The 15,216-nt window shown below is 39.4% G+C and overlaps 1 protein-coding gene across 2 annotated transcripts in view; it reads right to left on the reverse strand.

Moving 5' to 3' along the window:
- Positions 1-1,629: 1,629 nt before the first annotated feature.
- The window catches only part of LOC137295060 (homeobox protein SIX6-like), a 30,008-nt gene continuing 16,421 nt past the window's right edge, over positions 1,630-15,216 (reverse strand). Inside the window, exon 2 of one of the 2 annotated variants that reach the window (XM_067826331.1) lies at positions 1,630-4,647. In XM_067826331.1, the coding sequence (XP_067682432.1) occupies positions 4,443-4,647 (205 nt within the window). In that variant the 3' untranslated portion in view covers positions 1,630-4,442. Of the gene's footprint in view, positions 4,651-15,216 lie in introns of both variants that reach the window. The other variant, XM_067826330.1, reaches the window with a different exon arrangement.

A 15,216-nucleotide genomic window follows, 5' to 3' on the forward strand; every position in this document is an offset into this window, starting at 1 on the left:
TTGTGTTGAGAAGGAGTGTAACAGAGGTCAGGTGTCACCGTAGTCGGCATGTATGTCGGCAGTCGGGTGTGATACAGACGAATGTTGCAGAGGTCAGGTGTGTCAGTAGTCGGGTGTGAGAGTAGACGAATGCTACAAGGACCAGTTGTGTCAGTGGTAGGGTGTGAGAGTGGACGGATGTTGCAGGGACCAGGTGTCAGTGGTCGGATGTGTGAGTGTGGACGGATGTTACAGGGACGAGGTGTGTCAGTTGTCAGGTGTGTGAGTGTGAACGGATGTTACAGGGACGAGGTGTGTCAGTTGTCGGGTGTGTGAAAGTGGACGGATGGTACAGAGGCCGTGTGTGTCGATGATTTGTTCACTAAGGATTATAATGTATCAATGATGTTGCGAGGGTTTGGTGTGCACCGTGAAGGGTCCATATATCAGTTATGTTGCTAGTTTCTCTCTATCTCTCTATCTATCTCCCCTTCCCCCCACCCCTCTAAAACAAGAAAACACAGACTCGACAATTCAGAATACATCAGAGTACAACATAATACCGCAGAGTAGGAGATGATACAACGGAGTACAATATAGAACCACGGAATACAACACGGTACATGAGAGTACAACATCTTACAGGAGAATGCATCATACAAGTAAGTACAACATGTCACACGATAGTGAAAAATAGGATGTCACAGTACATGAATGAAAAAAAATGTATACATATATGCAAGAGGATAAATATGATAACCACACTTTCATTTTCGAATGAACTGATAGCAGTTCACCAAGGTATATGCACAACAAGCATCTCTCGAGTATGGGCGAAAGTATGTGACGAAACCGTATCACCCTGCAATTTCAGGAACAAGCAGGATTTCTGCGACATTATGCCATCTATGGATGCTCCTGTCACAGGCTCTCGTGTCTTTGCGAATGTTATTTTTCAAAATGAAATATACATAAACATTGAGACGACCCCCCTACTCGAAAACCTTCACAGGATAATGCACACTGACCCTGTCATGACGTATTGTACTATGAAGTATTTGAGTAGGGGTCATCTCAAAAACAATATCTTTTTTTTAAATCTTTAATCCTCGCAAAGACACGCAGGGCTGTGACTGACATAAATCGGCCGACATGCTGTAAATGTGTCGGTGACGGTTTTGCAATGTGGCTAATCTTAACAGCACAGTGTACACATAATCACTACTTAGCCTTGGCGGTTTCCTTGCAACATGTATTCTGAAGAAGCAACATGCTGGATTATTTGAGTTCAACTTCGACCTTGTTTCCATGTGAACCATACATACTGATGATGTTGAATAAATATACAGAGCAGCAAAAGAAACGCAACTTTTTGAAAAAAAGGAAATCTCATAAAAGTAAGCGTTCATGTTCATGTTTTTTTATTCAAAATGTTGACAGAAAGTCAGTGTTGCGTTTCTTTTGCTGGTCAGCATATATGTTGTTGAGAAACAATGGCGTCTGGGTAGTTCTGCGGTTAAAAAGCTTTCTTCCTCACCGGGTAAACAGGTTCGATTACAAAACAGGTATTGAGTGGACAATATGTTATGTCTTGTACTGCGACTGTGTGACGATATAATACAAACAAAAATATCACAAAATATGAAATAGTATAGTTTTATCATTTGTTTATTTTCGGACATGATTGCACATATAAAATGACACGAATATACGGTAACGTGTGGAAACCACGAACGTCTTATTCACTCACACATAATCGATATTCATGTTTGACGAAAAATAAAAATGTAACAAACATAAGAAAATTGAAAAATAGATTAAATTTAAATCTATTAAATTTAATTTAATAGATTAAGCCCTACGACTGAAAACTCGGAGGTAAGGGCACTTAACTCTGTCAGATATACATCCATTATCTGAACGCAACCCAGTTACGTTATATAAACGCCTGCAGATACACATTTTGAGATCGACGGGGATATCACCGAGTCCTTCTTGAAAGGAGGTCACGGTCACCATGTCTAGAGTTGTATGCATGCAAATGTGCTAACTTTGTATCCATATCGCTATCATCTGGGGACCGTTCCACCAAAGCGGCAATAGCACTATGGCTGTTGTAACTGGTATGTTTGAAATTCGATTAAGTCTTCAAAGCGTGCGACTAAAGATTGGTGAATACACTCAATGCATTTAAAAATGCGTGAGGATGATTATTAAACACTTATCACTGGAGATGTGCACTGAATAGCAGCAGGCAATGACGTCGGAGTATTAGAAATACCATGAAACATACTATACATGTTGACAATAAAACATGTACCTTTTTGTACCTAGTGGCACTTCATACTTGATTTCATATTGGGCTGTAATGGTTTGTGTTCAGGTCCATTCTGCAGACCATTCTCAGCACCACTTCCAGACTTAAGATAGCTTACACTTGAGATTGTGGCTGCTTAGTGGAACGGTTCCAGATCCAATATTTTAGGTGCTTCCTATCACTGTTGACACTTTTACCAACCAGTGGTACCCGCATATGGTATTTGACTACTGAAAAGCGTCGCATAACAGCCATTTTGCTAAGCTTAAAATACAAATTGAGACTTATCAACTATAGAAAACATAACACTTTTATTCTGATTCAAGAAAACACATAATGCAAAAAGGTTTATATGAAATTATCCATCTGACATAGAAAGGGAGTGACATAAGTTAAAGCATGCTGTAAAATATAAATTACTCTGTTATGGAAAGCCCATAACATTAATTTGAATAATCCTTGAACAATTATTGACACACTGTATACATCATGACAAAGCGAAAACTCCTCATATTGTCTTATATTATGTACACTACACAACGTATGCTAACACTACATTTAGACTTCTTCAGAATAATGTACACTCTTTCTCTCTGGAGGCTACCATCATATGGTCATACAGTATCGTAGTAAAATTTGGAAATATTTCGTTCTTATTTAGGTTACCGATTATCCCAGAGAAAATTTAGACCGTACGAACTAAGTTAAGAACCTTATAAGGTTGTTTTGAAATGTTTTAGCAAACAAAATTAAAATATAAGGATGAGTGATAAGGAGGAAATATCTCAGTGTTGTTTTGAATTCAGAGGAAATGTTGACAAGAATCCCAGTAACTACTTTCGAGTGAAAACTGTTTAAAATTAGTATTTCAGACTTTTTATCCATAAATGGGTTCACAGAAAGCCTTAGGCTTGGTTCTAAAGAACAACTGCTTTGGCGTATCATCGTTACCTATATTAATTCCAGACTTTTAAAGAACGCATCGTGGCAGTTTGTACTTATTTTATATCTGTAGGCTAAAACCTAAACCAATCATGAAACCTCGTGTCCAATAAGTGACATTATTTTTTTATATATTTAAAAGGCACTAGGCATGTGCTGTCAGATAAACAATGTAATCCCCCGTGATGATGATAGTGATGCCAGTTGCCACGTCATATTGGCTAATAATTTATTGATGGTACTGCGTTTGTTAAGAATTAATATTCATCCTAGTCACTCTGGCGCCAACGGTAGAACCTCATCGTACCTCTGATGCGACCGAACCAGAAACAATGGGCTTTGGGTTTTGAGTGAGTTTAGCTTTACGCCACACACAGCAATATTCCAGCTATACGGTTGTGGTCTGGAAATAATCGAGTCTGGACCAGATAATCCAGTGATCAACAGCATGAGCATGGGTCTACGCATATGGGAACCGATGACATGTGTCAATCAAGTCAGCGAGCCTGACCTCCCGATCGCTTAGGTATTGAAATCAGTCACTCTCACATATACGTTCTTTAAGACTCTCCCATCATCATCATCATCATGATAATCTTCATCACAGCATACTGGGAACATACACAATAAACAAATGTTCAGAGAAAACATAGCACGTGATAACAAAGCACGGTACAGAAGATTCACCTTGCAGAATGTGTCAATGTCAACGTCTTTCTTCCAAGCAACATGAGTGACTTGGACAAAAGTTAGGAAATGAGTCCTTAAAGCCATCAAACGTCTCCCCCTACACTGGAGGAAGACAGGAATGTTCGTTGATACATCTTGAAGACTTCACGCCCTCCATGCTGATAAGTTCTTAGTTTTAAACCAACGGCGTACTTCTGATGTCCTTAGTCTGCAATGGACAGTTCTACATAGCAGTATTTGTCTAGAGCAAACTAGAGGTCAGAATGTTGTAGCTGATGAATCAACTTAATTAAATACTGGAGACCGAGTTCATTATGGCGCAAAATACCCTTTCACCAGGGCGAGGCTCGCATCCTTTCAGGGACTGGTCCGAAGCACATCCTTTCCCGAAACGGATGAAGCACACCCTCTCCAGGACTGGACTCAAGCACAGGTAACATAGTCGTTATACTATATCTCGTCAGCATGTCGTCTGCTACCAACAGGTCGAGTCCATTCCCGGATTGGCCCACTGTCAAACGGGGGGCACGGAGTGGTGCAGGTGGTGATGGTGGTGGTCCATGGGTGGTGAACAGAGGTAGTGGGGTGGGATGGGCTCTGACTTGACCAAGGGCATGGACAGGTTGAAGTCTCGATGGCCATAGTCGTGAGGCATCATGGGTTGGTTTATGTTGCACATCTGATGCATGGCTTGCTTCATGTTCTCCTCAACTAGGTCCCTGCTGGAACATAGCAAACATAACCATGACGACAAGAACAAAGAACATGATTTGCATGAAGTAAAACCTCCTGTTAAACTTTCAGGTATAACTGAACACGTTTTTTTCACTAAGGTCTCATGCCACTACTTGGCTGCAGTTGAGTAGAACCTCAACTTGGTTATCTGAACCCGAAAATAACATTCAATGTTTCAGCAAAAATTTCACAAAGATTTTAATGGTAGACGCGCAGGACATTCCCAGTTTGACATATCAGTGACAAAAGTGATATCCGTTGCAATTATCAATTTTATTTCCCCGTACCATTATAGGTGAACAGGTGACCGGTGGCCTTGTTTACAACAGGTCTCACTAGTGGGGCAGAAGACGTTCCTCTCCCCGTAAACACTCGGCATCATGACTTTTTGACAACAGTTCATACACACAATGTCCCTACATTTTTATAGAAATTTGTATATCGCTTATACTTAGAATAAGATAGTTTCAGATAGGTTTCAGAAGAAACACTCTAAGGTTGGTCTTTGGATAGTAGAATTTTGACGAAAGCAATCGATACCGTACCCACATGCAAACTCTTTGTGGATAACACATGTTGTATTTTTCAGATGTTCGTATTTGTTCATTAATGTGTACGAATGGGTTAGCAACATTTAACTCCTTAAGAGTTTCGGTTTGTACAGTGCTGCTACACAAGCAGGGCACGGACAGAGAGAAACACACACACACACACACACAACACACACACAACACACGGGGAGGTGTGTGTGTGTGGGGGGTGCTTTTAATTTTATTACGTAATGATATCTACAATGCAGGGAGTTCATGTTAACCTCGACAAAACAAGGTGGCGTTTCTGAAAGCAAATGCAGTCCCACGAAACTTACACTGCGTGAATCCCCTGGTTATTTCGAGGAGAAATAAATTACACTGAGTATGTGCAGTCATAATTACTTTAATCTTCAGTCGACGAGTATTCACGTTGACATTGTGTAAATTTCAATTCTAATCACAGTTCATGGTAGTGAAGTACTTAATAATTCATAACTCCAAACACAGACAGCACCAAATTGAAAGACGGTCTCGATCTGAGGAAAGTCGATCAAAATAATATGTCGCGTTGGCATTAAAGAGACATGCCATTAATCACTCCACAATCTGCTTCGAGACTAATCCCAGCCTCACTATGAGTGGCGGTTTAACTAAGTCTGACAGACAACTCTCGCGAGACCAGCGACGAGCACCTGACGTGAGTGTATGGCCGTTGTGAACGACATCGTCCATGAGACAACTGGCTATCACAGCATCACAAATCAGTGGCTCTGATTCCTGGACAAACAGGTCCGCGTCTCGGCTGGCTGGTCGTGACACGATACATCAATCACGGGTCCCCCGCAGACCGCAGTACAAACCCTCGTACCGTCCCTGTTATGATCAATCTTTTCTACACCATGGATCACGGACTGTTTCATATGGAACGGGGAATGGTTTTCTGAAATATGGCACTGGATGGTCGGAAACAATTGCATTGCGTTTTTGTTTCTGTCTCAAGCGGACATCAATCTTTGCTTGTCAGCTCTGCTTGATCGATACTCCCACTTGCTGGGTTTAATGACAACATACCCCCCGCTTTTATATTGCTACAAGCACCCCATTCTCCAACCAGTTGAATCTCATTTTCGGATGACCTCGAACCCTTCCTAATTCCACAACTTAACCTTTTCCAATGCATTGCCATTTAGATTCACTGAACGCAAAATCGACCTGAGATTAGCAGTTGTACCAAACTGGGGCCATTCATGATACCTGAAACATATATTAATGACAGCACAAGGCAATACGACAGTGACACACTTGGCAGACAGGGTCAACGATGCAAGCAAACGTTTTAACAGGAGCATCACGTTTTACTTGACGTGTGGGTAAATACCCTTTTAGCTTTGATTATTATTGCATGTAGGAAACACAAATTGTTACCGGAAGATATGCGTGTCGTGGTTTACAGTCGTGTTATATTTATAGTATGGCTTTGACAGATTAGGGCGTGTATGCAGCTTATTATCTCACTGCGTTTGTCAACGTGACAGAACAATAGGTCGATGAGGCATGTGTGAGTAATATCCATTATAAGCACGGTTCCTCCCTGTGCACTAATCACAGTAGATCATATCTCTCCTCGCCCTATAGTGCTAACGTGAAGCTCTCAAAGAAGGGATTTCATGTGTTAAACAGGCATGGTTTGCTGGTTTTTGCCGGGTTTGATCTAAAGTGGACATCTAGATTTTGTTATAGGCATTGTCAGAGACTAAAACAGTTCCAATCAACAAGCAATAAAATCGCACGGAAGTACTGATATTTTTAATTCTTCTTGGGTTTCCTAACTGTCGTCATTAACTTCTGACTGTACAATATAACACACAAGGGAATTCACTGATAAAGATCAAAGTCATTTGTTTAGACTCATACCTGAAGGTTTAGAACAATATCCATTGTCACATGGACATTTTTCCAAGTTTAAATTATCTTGCATTCAGCAGCAACATTTGACTCTTTTAATCTGCATTATCCGTCTCAAACGCCAGATGACACGTTAACTTATAACTTTAAATATCCTGATTGTCAAATAAAAACTAAGGTTTAAAACTAAACGCAAAAATGCATGTACTTAAACTGGATATGATATATTACGTCATTACAACGCAACATAACCACGTCATTCCTCGAATGACAATCACATCCTGTAACCTTTGACACGCTTCATCAATATACATGCCTAATATTTTGTGTAGTTTATTCAGGGGATTCATTATAACGAAACATGTTCAGACTTTCGGCGTGTGTGGCGTTGTTAGTGTTAACGTTGATTATTACACTCCATTCATGACTTAACCTGTTACAACGCAGCCATTATGAAGTTGGCAAATAAGCTTCAGTGGACAGATCCAACATGGAAATGCTCAGCTCTGACCCCCAACAATATCAGTGCTGAAGTAAGGATATCAGCCCGGTTGTACCACAAATTGGGGCACATGCTATTATGGATATATTTGCTGACACACGGGTATATGTATTTGGTATTATAAACCAAAAGTCACTGTGTTCTGTAATCTGATTGGCTGAAAAACATGACTAAACGGGATTTGATTTCCGGAAACTGCAGGACTGTTCGCTGCGTATTGACACGTAGAAACAGTCGTGAAGTCATTCACATCATATTGTGACGTAAAGTCAGAATAACGTCACAAATGAGCTGCTCCAGATGCTATCATGGGAACCAGCTGAAACGGCCAGCAGTTGACACTTCACTGCTGTACCCGTTCTCGATGTAAACGAGTGCAGACACTAAAACCCTTTGGTTTACTTTTGTGTTTACAATGTCGATAAACATCATGCGTTGGCCAATTTCCGGGTGTTATTGAGTATTTGAAGCATAGGAATATTTCATTTGAAACCTCCGGCTGACGCCGTCGGGTCCAAAAGTATTCACGTGGTTCAAATACTCAAGAACACCCGGAAATTGGCCAGCACATGATGTTTATCTCCTAATTCCTAAACTTGCGAAGAGGGTACATAGGCGCAGTGATCTAACTGTTAATGATGGAGACATGGCGCTTAAGACATAAAATATATCTAAAACTATCAAGTTGAACATAACCTCACAGCCCAAATGAAAGTTCGTGTTGCATATACCGTGTTTAACAATGTCGTAGGGGTAATATACTAAAGGTTTTACTTCTTACGTATTTGAAAATTAATAAAAAATGTTCTGATGAGGTTTTCAGCTGTTTTCATCCATGATATGATGTTAATGAATAAGGAAATACAATGGTATACTGGTACATTATACTTTCTGGCTGGTTGTTGCCGCCACACTCGAATCATAATATTACAAGTATGTGCACATGTACATGAACATAAACATTCATATGACTACAAATTCACGATTTCGCAAACAAGTAAATTTACTGTGCTACGCAACTAATATGATACATACTTGTCGGATACATAAATACAGTGCTTGACACTGGTTTAGCAGCGGATCTGTAGCCAGACTCCGTGTTATCATACAGTCAGTACAGAAGCGTAGCCCCATTTCCTACAAGTGTCCGCCCCACCCTCTCCCGGAATCCAACTTCTGACCCCTACAATAAATCTCGGTGCCTTTACCCACTTATCTACAATCGCCTTTTCTGTTTTTCGTTACAAGCAAAACAAACTGACCCAAAAGAAGTGTTTTCCCCAAAAGAGACTGTTCTGGCGAGACGTGCGTTGCACGCTATGGTCCTGTGTGTAACCCACTGCTGTACTGATATAAATGACATGTTTTCAGTTGGTGTAAATGACTCAGCCTATTTTGCATTTTGTAGACGAGAATCTGTAGCTTCGACGAAGACTTATAAAGCATCTCGTATTGCAAAGTACATGCGTGATTTCAAACATACTGTACTTTTGATTATCTTTAAATATATAGAGTCTATATATTTACGATTAATTATCAAAGTAAAGTATCTTGACTATTATGGATTTAGTTGTTTTGTAAACGTAATAATCAGTGGGCGTATTGTTTGTTTTTGTTTATTTTGTCTGAATTCTCAGGTAACTAATCATAACGTATAATGTTTATAAACGGCTACATACATTTTCCACACTCTCTGACCTTTTCAAAGAACCATAATGTTATCAATCACACTGGATTTAGTAAGTCATAGGACTGAAATTAAATATCGTTCGAAGAAGTTGTTTTCTTGAGTAATTAACTTCCCATCTGGACTAGCACAGCATATACCAGTTCACCACAATGCCAGGTACTTTATCAGTCTTCTTCGACGATAACTTTTAAACAAACTTTTGTTTGAAGACTATACATCTTTGTCCATACGAATCCACCTTTCTATAAAACGGGAACAAAACATCCCTTGGAAGCTGAAATGCAATCAATCATAATTCCATGTATTGGGAATCGGATATACTTTGAAAGAATTGGTGCTAGGTTAGCTTATGATCCCGGCAGTTGTGGCGACATTTCACAAAGAGGCTGTCGACTTCCACTTACACGTTCATAAAGCTTGCCCGATAGTTCCACGATTTAACACTTAAAATTTGTCACTGGGGAGATTAGTGTTTGTCGTAGAAAAACAGTCCCCTTTTTCGGATGCAACGAAGCGATGATTTGAAACACAATGTAAGAATTCACCCGATTCCTGCGGAAATTGCTTTTCACGCTTAACATGTCATTAAGCAGTTTTAAGCATCAATATCATCATTCTAGGGAAAAAAAATCCAAGAAACAGTTTGGTTTTTATTGACTTTAGACAATAATTAACTGTATAAAATATTTCGCTATATCATGGCCATCTGAGGGTTGTTATCATATCAGGAATAAAAATGGTTTCATACTTAAATAACATTAATTAGCCGAACATGATCTTGGATTACTAAAATACAGACGCTGTATATTTAAGAGATAAAATTAAAAAGACACTTAAATTAGACATTAGATGGGGATGGTAATGATGACATCATCACCTACGACTACCATCTGTTGCCTGCACGACGTGGTCAGCATCACTACGAACACCAACTACAACAATTATTATTTGTTATGCTCTACATATGTTTATTCAGTTAAATTATTGTATTCCATTTCAGGAAATCAAATATTAATTAATGTTTACCTGATTTCGTCAACTCTGCTAAATAATTGATAGCAACTCAAATTTCAAATTTAAACTTTTCAGAGATGTGTTTGCGAAATGTCCTATCGCCATAAGAAAGCAAATTGTTATCTTCCATGACCGAGTGACGTCACGGGTGACGTGGCGCGTGTACAGGGCTCTAAGATTGCACCTGGTATTAGCATATGTCTGATGCGAAACCGCCCCGAATCACGACTAATTGGACAGATTGCTATTGGGATAGAGAACTCCATCGTGCATATTTAATGAGGAAGGGATCCAGGGGGTTATTTGACTTTAAATGACTACTGATTGTGACAAGCCTGTTTATGAGACATAACGAAAACACTAGCTATATCTTCATATAAAATAGATCAATCGAACTCCATTCAAACCGGGGTAACTGCAACAATGTTGATCGTTTTAAAAATGATGATTCATATCATACCGGAAAAAAAACCGACCAAAATCAAACAAAACTTTTATAATTAATCATGACTCAAGCACTTGTTCGAAGAAACACGTTTTGGATGAGCAAATCGAGTATCTTAGTAGCGCAAACCTATTAATGGGAAATAATGTACTCAGAGTTTTTTCATTAATATTTATAATAACGAAGCCGATATGACAGCTTCTTTGTTACAGGTGTCAATGAATGTCCAGTCTCTTATCTGCATCTTGACCAAACACAAAGGACCATTAACTATACAGAGGGCAGTGCCGTTGGCCCCTCGTTGTACCTGTCGGTCGCACGCTATTTAATAGTGGGTATTGATTGTTTGTACAATATTCATGGGAACAGTGTTGCTAGCTTGACTTAGGTGTCACGTCCTACTGTCTAATATCTTTGTTAGTATGTGATAAATAATATACCTCCAAGTACTTTGTTGTAAGGTGTGTCATTAAATAAACTGGTATCACCTAATGGCAATGAACACTGAATCCTATTTCGTTTCCGAAGCCAAAATAATAAAAATATAATCTTTACTTGCTGAAGTTATTTTACAAACAAATCCTGAAAGTAATCTGTTTGATGGTTGGAGTAAAAATTAAATAAAGTAAGACAATCTGGAATGAAACAAATTTTCACCTACTCTGACATTTTCTAATTGAACACTTTAATAGAACTAGACAATTGGCGCCGTTACCTATTATCCTAAATTTAACATAACAAACGATGAGTAAGAGAAAAACTGTTTTTGGACAGACAAATTCTCTGTGCTCACCAAAATGCACATCTATTGCATACAGAAGTTGCCTATCCATAAAAATTAGACCAGCTTCTAAATGCCACTTAAGGAAGGAACGATGCCGAAGTTGCCCCTTTAAGCTGTGGACGTCAACGACGTAGTGGCCAAGTCGTGGTCTTGAGGGCTGAGGAAAAGACAATTGTATGGTCGTCACTGAGACGCGCGACACTTCTAGAACTATATCCGACTTCCGTATGTTTGATATCCTGAACTTAATATAGCACAACCCCCCATTCATACAAACGCCTTAATATCGAACAAGTGTTGTGGTCGCCGGTTGAGAATGTCTTCATGGACGTGGGCGTTAGTTAGGCATCTCTGATACACTTAGGTAATTAAAATACAAAGGATTTCTTTCTCACACTAGACATGAGTGTTGACGTCAGAACGCAATTCGAGGGACCAAACAGTTAGAACTTCTTGTGGTGTTTGGATGTGAATATTTATAATTTCACAGACGCGGATATGACACTTAAAGGGGTTACTTTATCGGGCAATATTTAAATGAAGAAACAGGAATTAGGGTATTTTTTAACTAAGAGTGATATTTTTAAACGCATTAATCACAAAGCAAGTTACGTAACTAAATAAACCTTAAAAATCAACAGCAACACTTCAAGAGAATTTACAAAAAATATGGAGTCACGCGTGCATTGTACGGAGAATCAAAACGTTAACAAATAAATGCATCGCAATTCTGCATCATGTTAACAAATCATTGCACGTTCAACAAGATGTACACCTTAAACATCGGTTGTCAACAAACGTTTCCTAACCATATTAAGTGGCAACTATTGATCATGTTAACAAATCATTGCACGTTCAACAAGATGTACACCTTAAACATCGGTTGTCAACAAACGTTTCCTAACCATATTAAGTGGCAACTATTGATCATGTTAACAAATCATTGCACGTTCAACAAGATGTACACCTTAAACATCGCTTGTCAACAAACGTTTCCTAACCATATTAAGTGGCAACTATTGATCATGTTAACAAATCACTGCACGTTCAACAAGATGTACACCTTGAACATCGGTTGCCAACAAACATAATTAAAAGATAGTGTTTTCATCAAAGTTTTGAAGGAAGAATATTGTCCATCCATTATCTGGTTACAGTTATTCGCCATTAGTGACCTGCCCCGTCACTCGAGACTCAATGTTCTTTCAGCCATGACTAATGGGAAAATATGAAATATGTGTCATATTATATCTTTTCAGTTCGCAATTAAACCTATTAGAATATCATATTGTCCAATGTTTGTTTTTTCAACAAATGTGTATCTAATCGACGTATGGTTAAATTCACCAATTCAACTTTTCTATCTAAAACCGAAAGCAAAATTATGTAACTGGAAATCTGTGTGTGCGTAAACATTGGCAGTGTTGGATCCAAGGGTGTATGTGTGGTTGTGGTGTTTGTTTAGGGTTTTGACTCAGCCACCTTTGAAAATAAAATTTAATTATGAACAATTATTTTTAAGATCCGTGTATACTGACAAAGGTATGCCAGGACTCGATATGCCAGGACTGTTTCGAAACGCCCTAGTCAATGGCTCATGGAGTACAGTCAATACTGAAGTGTTGTCTGCTGGAACTGGAAATAGAGAAGCTGCCCAATCATTGCTTCATGTTACTGCTGGACACAAGTGGTAGCTACCTCTAATATTCAAAGATGACTCCTCTGTGCATTGTACAAACTATTAACGGCATTTGTTCACGTTGTTTGAGATCTATCGATTGTTTTCGTTTTGAAACCTGTTAGATCCTTCCTTATAAAATATTTGGACACAAAATCAAACTGAGAAAAACTGATTTTGAGGCAATTGTAGAATGCAAACACCTCTAACGAGTTATTTTAGAAATAACGCTGTAGTAACATGGTGAAAAAGGTTACTGCGCATAGAAACTTGTCACCTGATGCTCTAACAGCAACTTGATACTAGTATGTAAGTCTTGATTCAAACTCAGTATGTGGTGTAAATACATGTGACAGGCGAGATAAAATTTGATGTTTTAACCATTGATATGCAGTACATTGTTGCTAGGGGTCATCTTTCTAACATGACATAATAGACACGTGTAAGTGCAAGGTTTCCTGTGTTCAAGGGCACGTTCACACCCGGATGTACAGAGGAAACGGCACGCTGTAAGTGGAGCATTATCATGGTAGGCTAGACTGTCTGAGGAGTAATATGTTAAAGTTTATAGATAGTCTATTGTAGTAAATCTGAAACGATCAGCGAATAACCAGTCTGAAGTATCCGATCAAACAGATTCCATTTGGTGTGAACGGTAGTTGCTAGACGCATTTATTTCGAAGTATTTATTAGGATTTAGTTTGTCCTGTGCAGGTGCAAGACATGTCGGTTATGTCTCCATGTCAACGCTGCAGGATCTGGTGTCCTCCCGTCGAGTAGTAGTACCTAGCTTTTTGTGAAATTATATTTTCAGTTATGTTTATCTGTGCAATGTTCAAGGTAAAGCATACAAACATGAATGTTCAAGACGATGGAGGAAGCATAAAAACGAAGATTAGGAGAAAGAGACGTAACTTCGTTGTTCACTGACGGACGCCAAACACACAGGCTTGGAGTTGGGGCTACTGGCGGCCTGATGAGGAGAAGGAAGAGGAAGGAATAACGGCCTGATGAGGAGTAGGAAGGGGAAGGAATAACTGAGGATGTAAAGATGCTACGGGATATTATTCTGGGAACAAATTCTTTCATGTTTGGAAAATTTGCGCATTCAACGCGGACGACCGGCATGCAACGCGAGTACCCTGACTTCCTTCTCGTGGTTCTTCTCGGCCCTCTAGCATCCTGGTTGTACATTGAGCTACTTGAGATTATACAGTTTAACTGCTATGGTTTCCGACTGGTGTGTGCGAGACGCTTCAAGCTGACAATAGGAAACACTTGAAGGCCGACACTGCCCATACAGTGTTCACTGACACGTGACGCCTCTGGGGAATGTCTGGAGATCGAATGGAACACTTTCCTTGACGGCTCTGTCGGAACCTTACACCACAAGTATAGTCATATGGTATATGCATTAGGGTATATGCCTGTTGGTGGGCTGGAACGCTGTAGATGCATAGCGTAGACATCTAGCGTCGTCCAGGTATATGCGTTCGGATGACTTGGTTGGCTGACTGGGTTCTAAACCATCAGCTCCAACTGGTGTTATTGATGCACACATGGTATGTAAGTCTTTGTTACCAAGACACTCTTCGTTAACACGAAACATCTCCATTCAGGATGACAGTTAATCGTGAAGACCATTTCTGGTCGCTCCCACTGCTGAACTGCCGGAATGTTACTAAAACGGCTCAAAGCCATGCTTATATAGAGGAACATTTACTAACTTCTTGAAACTCAAGAACCTTGGGCCAAATGTGGTTTTTGAGTTCACGCCAAATAAAATTCCACTGCCAACAGCGCTTTGAATAAATGTAATTGGAATGCCACTAGACAAAAAAACACCCAGAATTTACGTCTGATGTTTGAATTTTAAACTTAATATGAAAATATATTAAGTGCATCTAATTAACATCATCGTCATGCACCCCACCGCTATATTTGGAGATTCATGGTAATTTTGATTCATAAAATAGAGAATGATCATTTTCAATGTAACAAT

Source organism: Haliotis asinina, chromosome 8, assembly GCF_037392515.1.
Source record: "Haliotis asinina isolate JCU_RB_2024 chromosome 8, JCU_Hal_asi_v2, whole genome shotgun sequence".
Lineage (NCBI taxonomy): Eukaryota > Metazoa > Mollusca > Gastropoda > Lepetellida > Haliotidae > Haliotis > Haliotis asinina.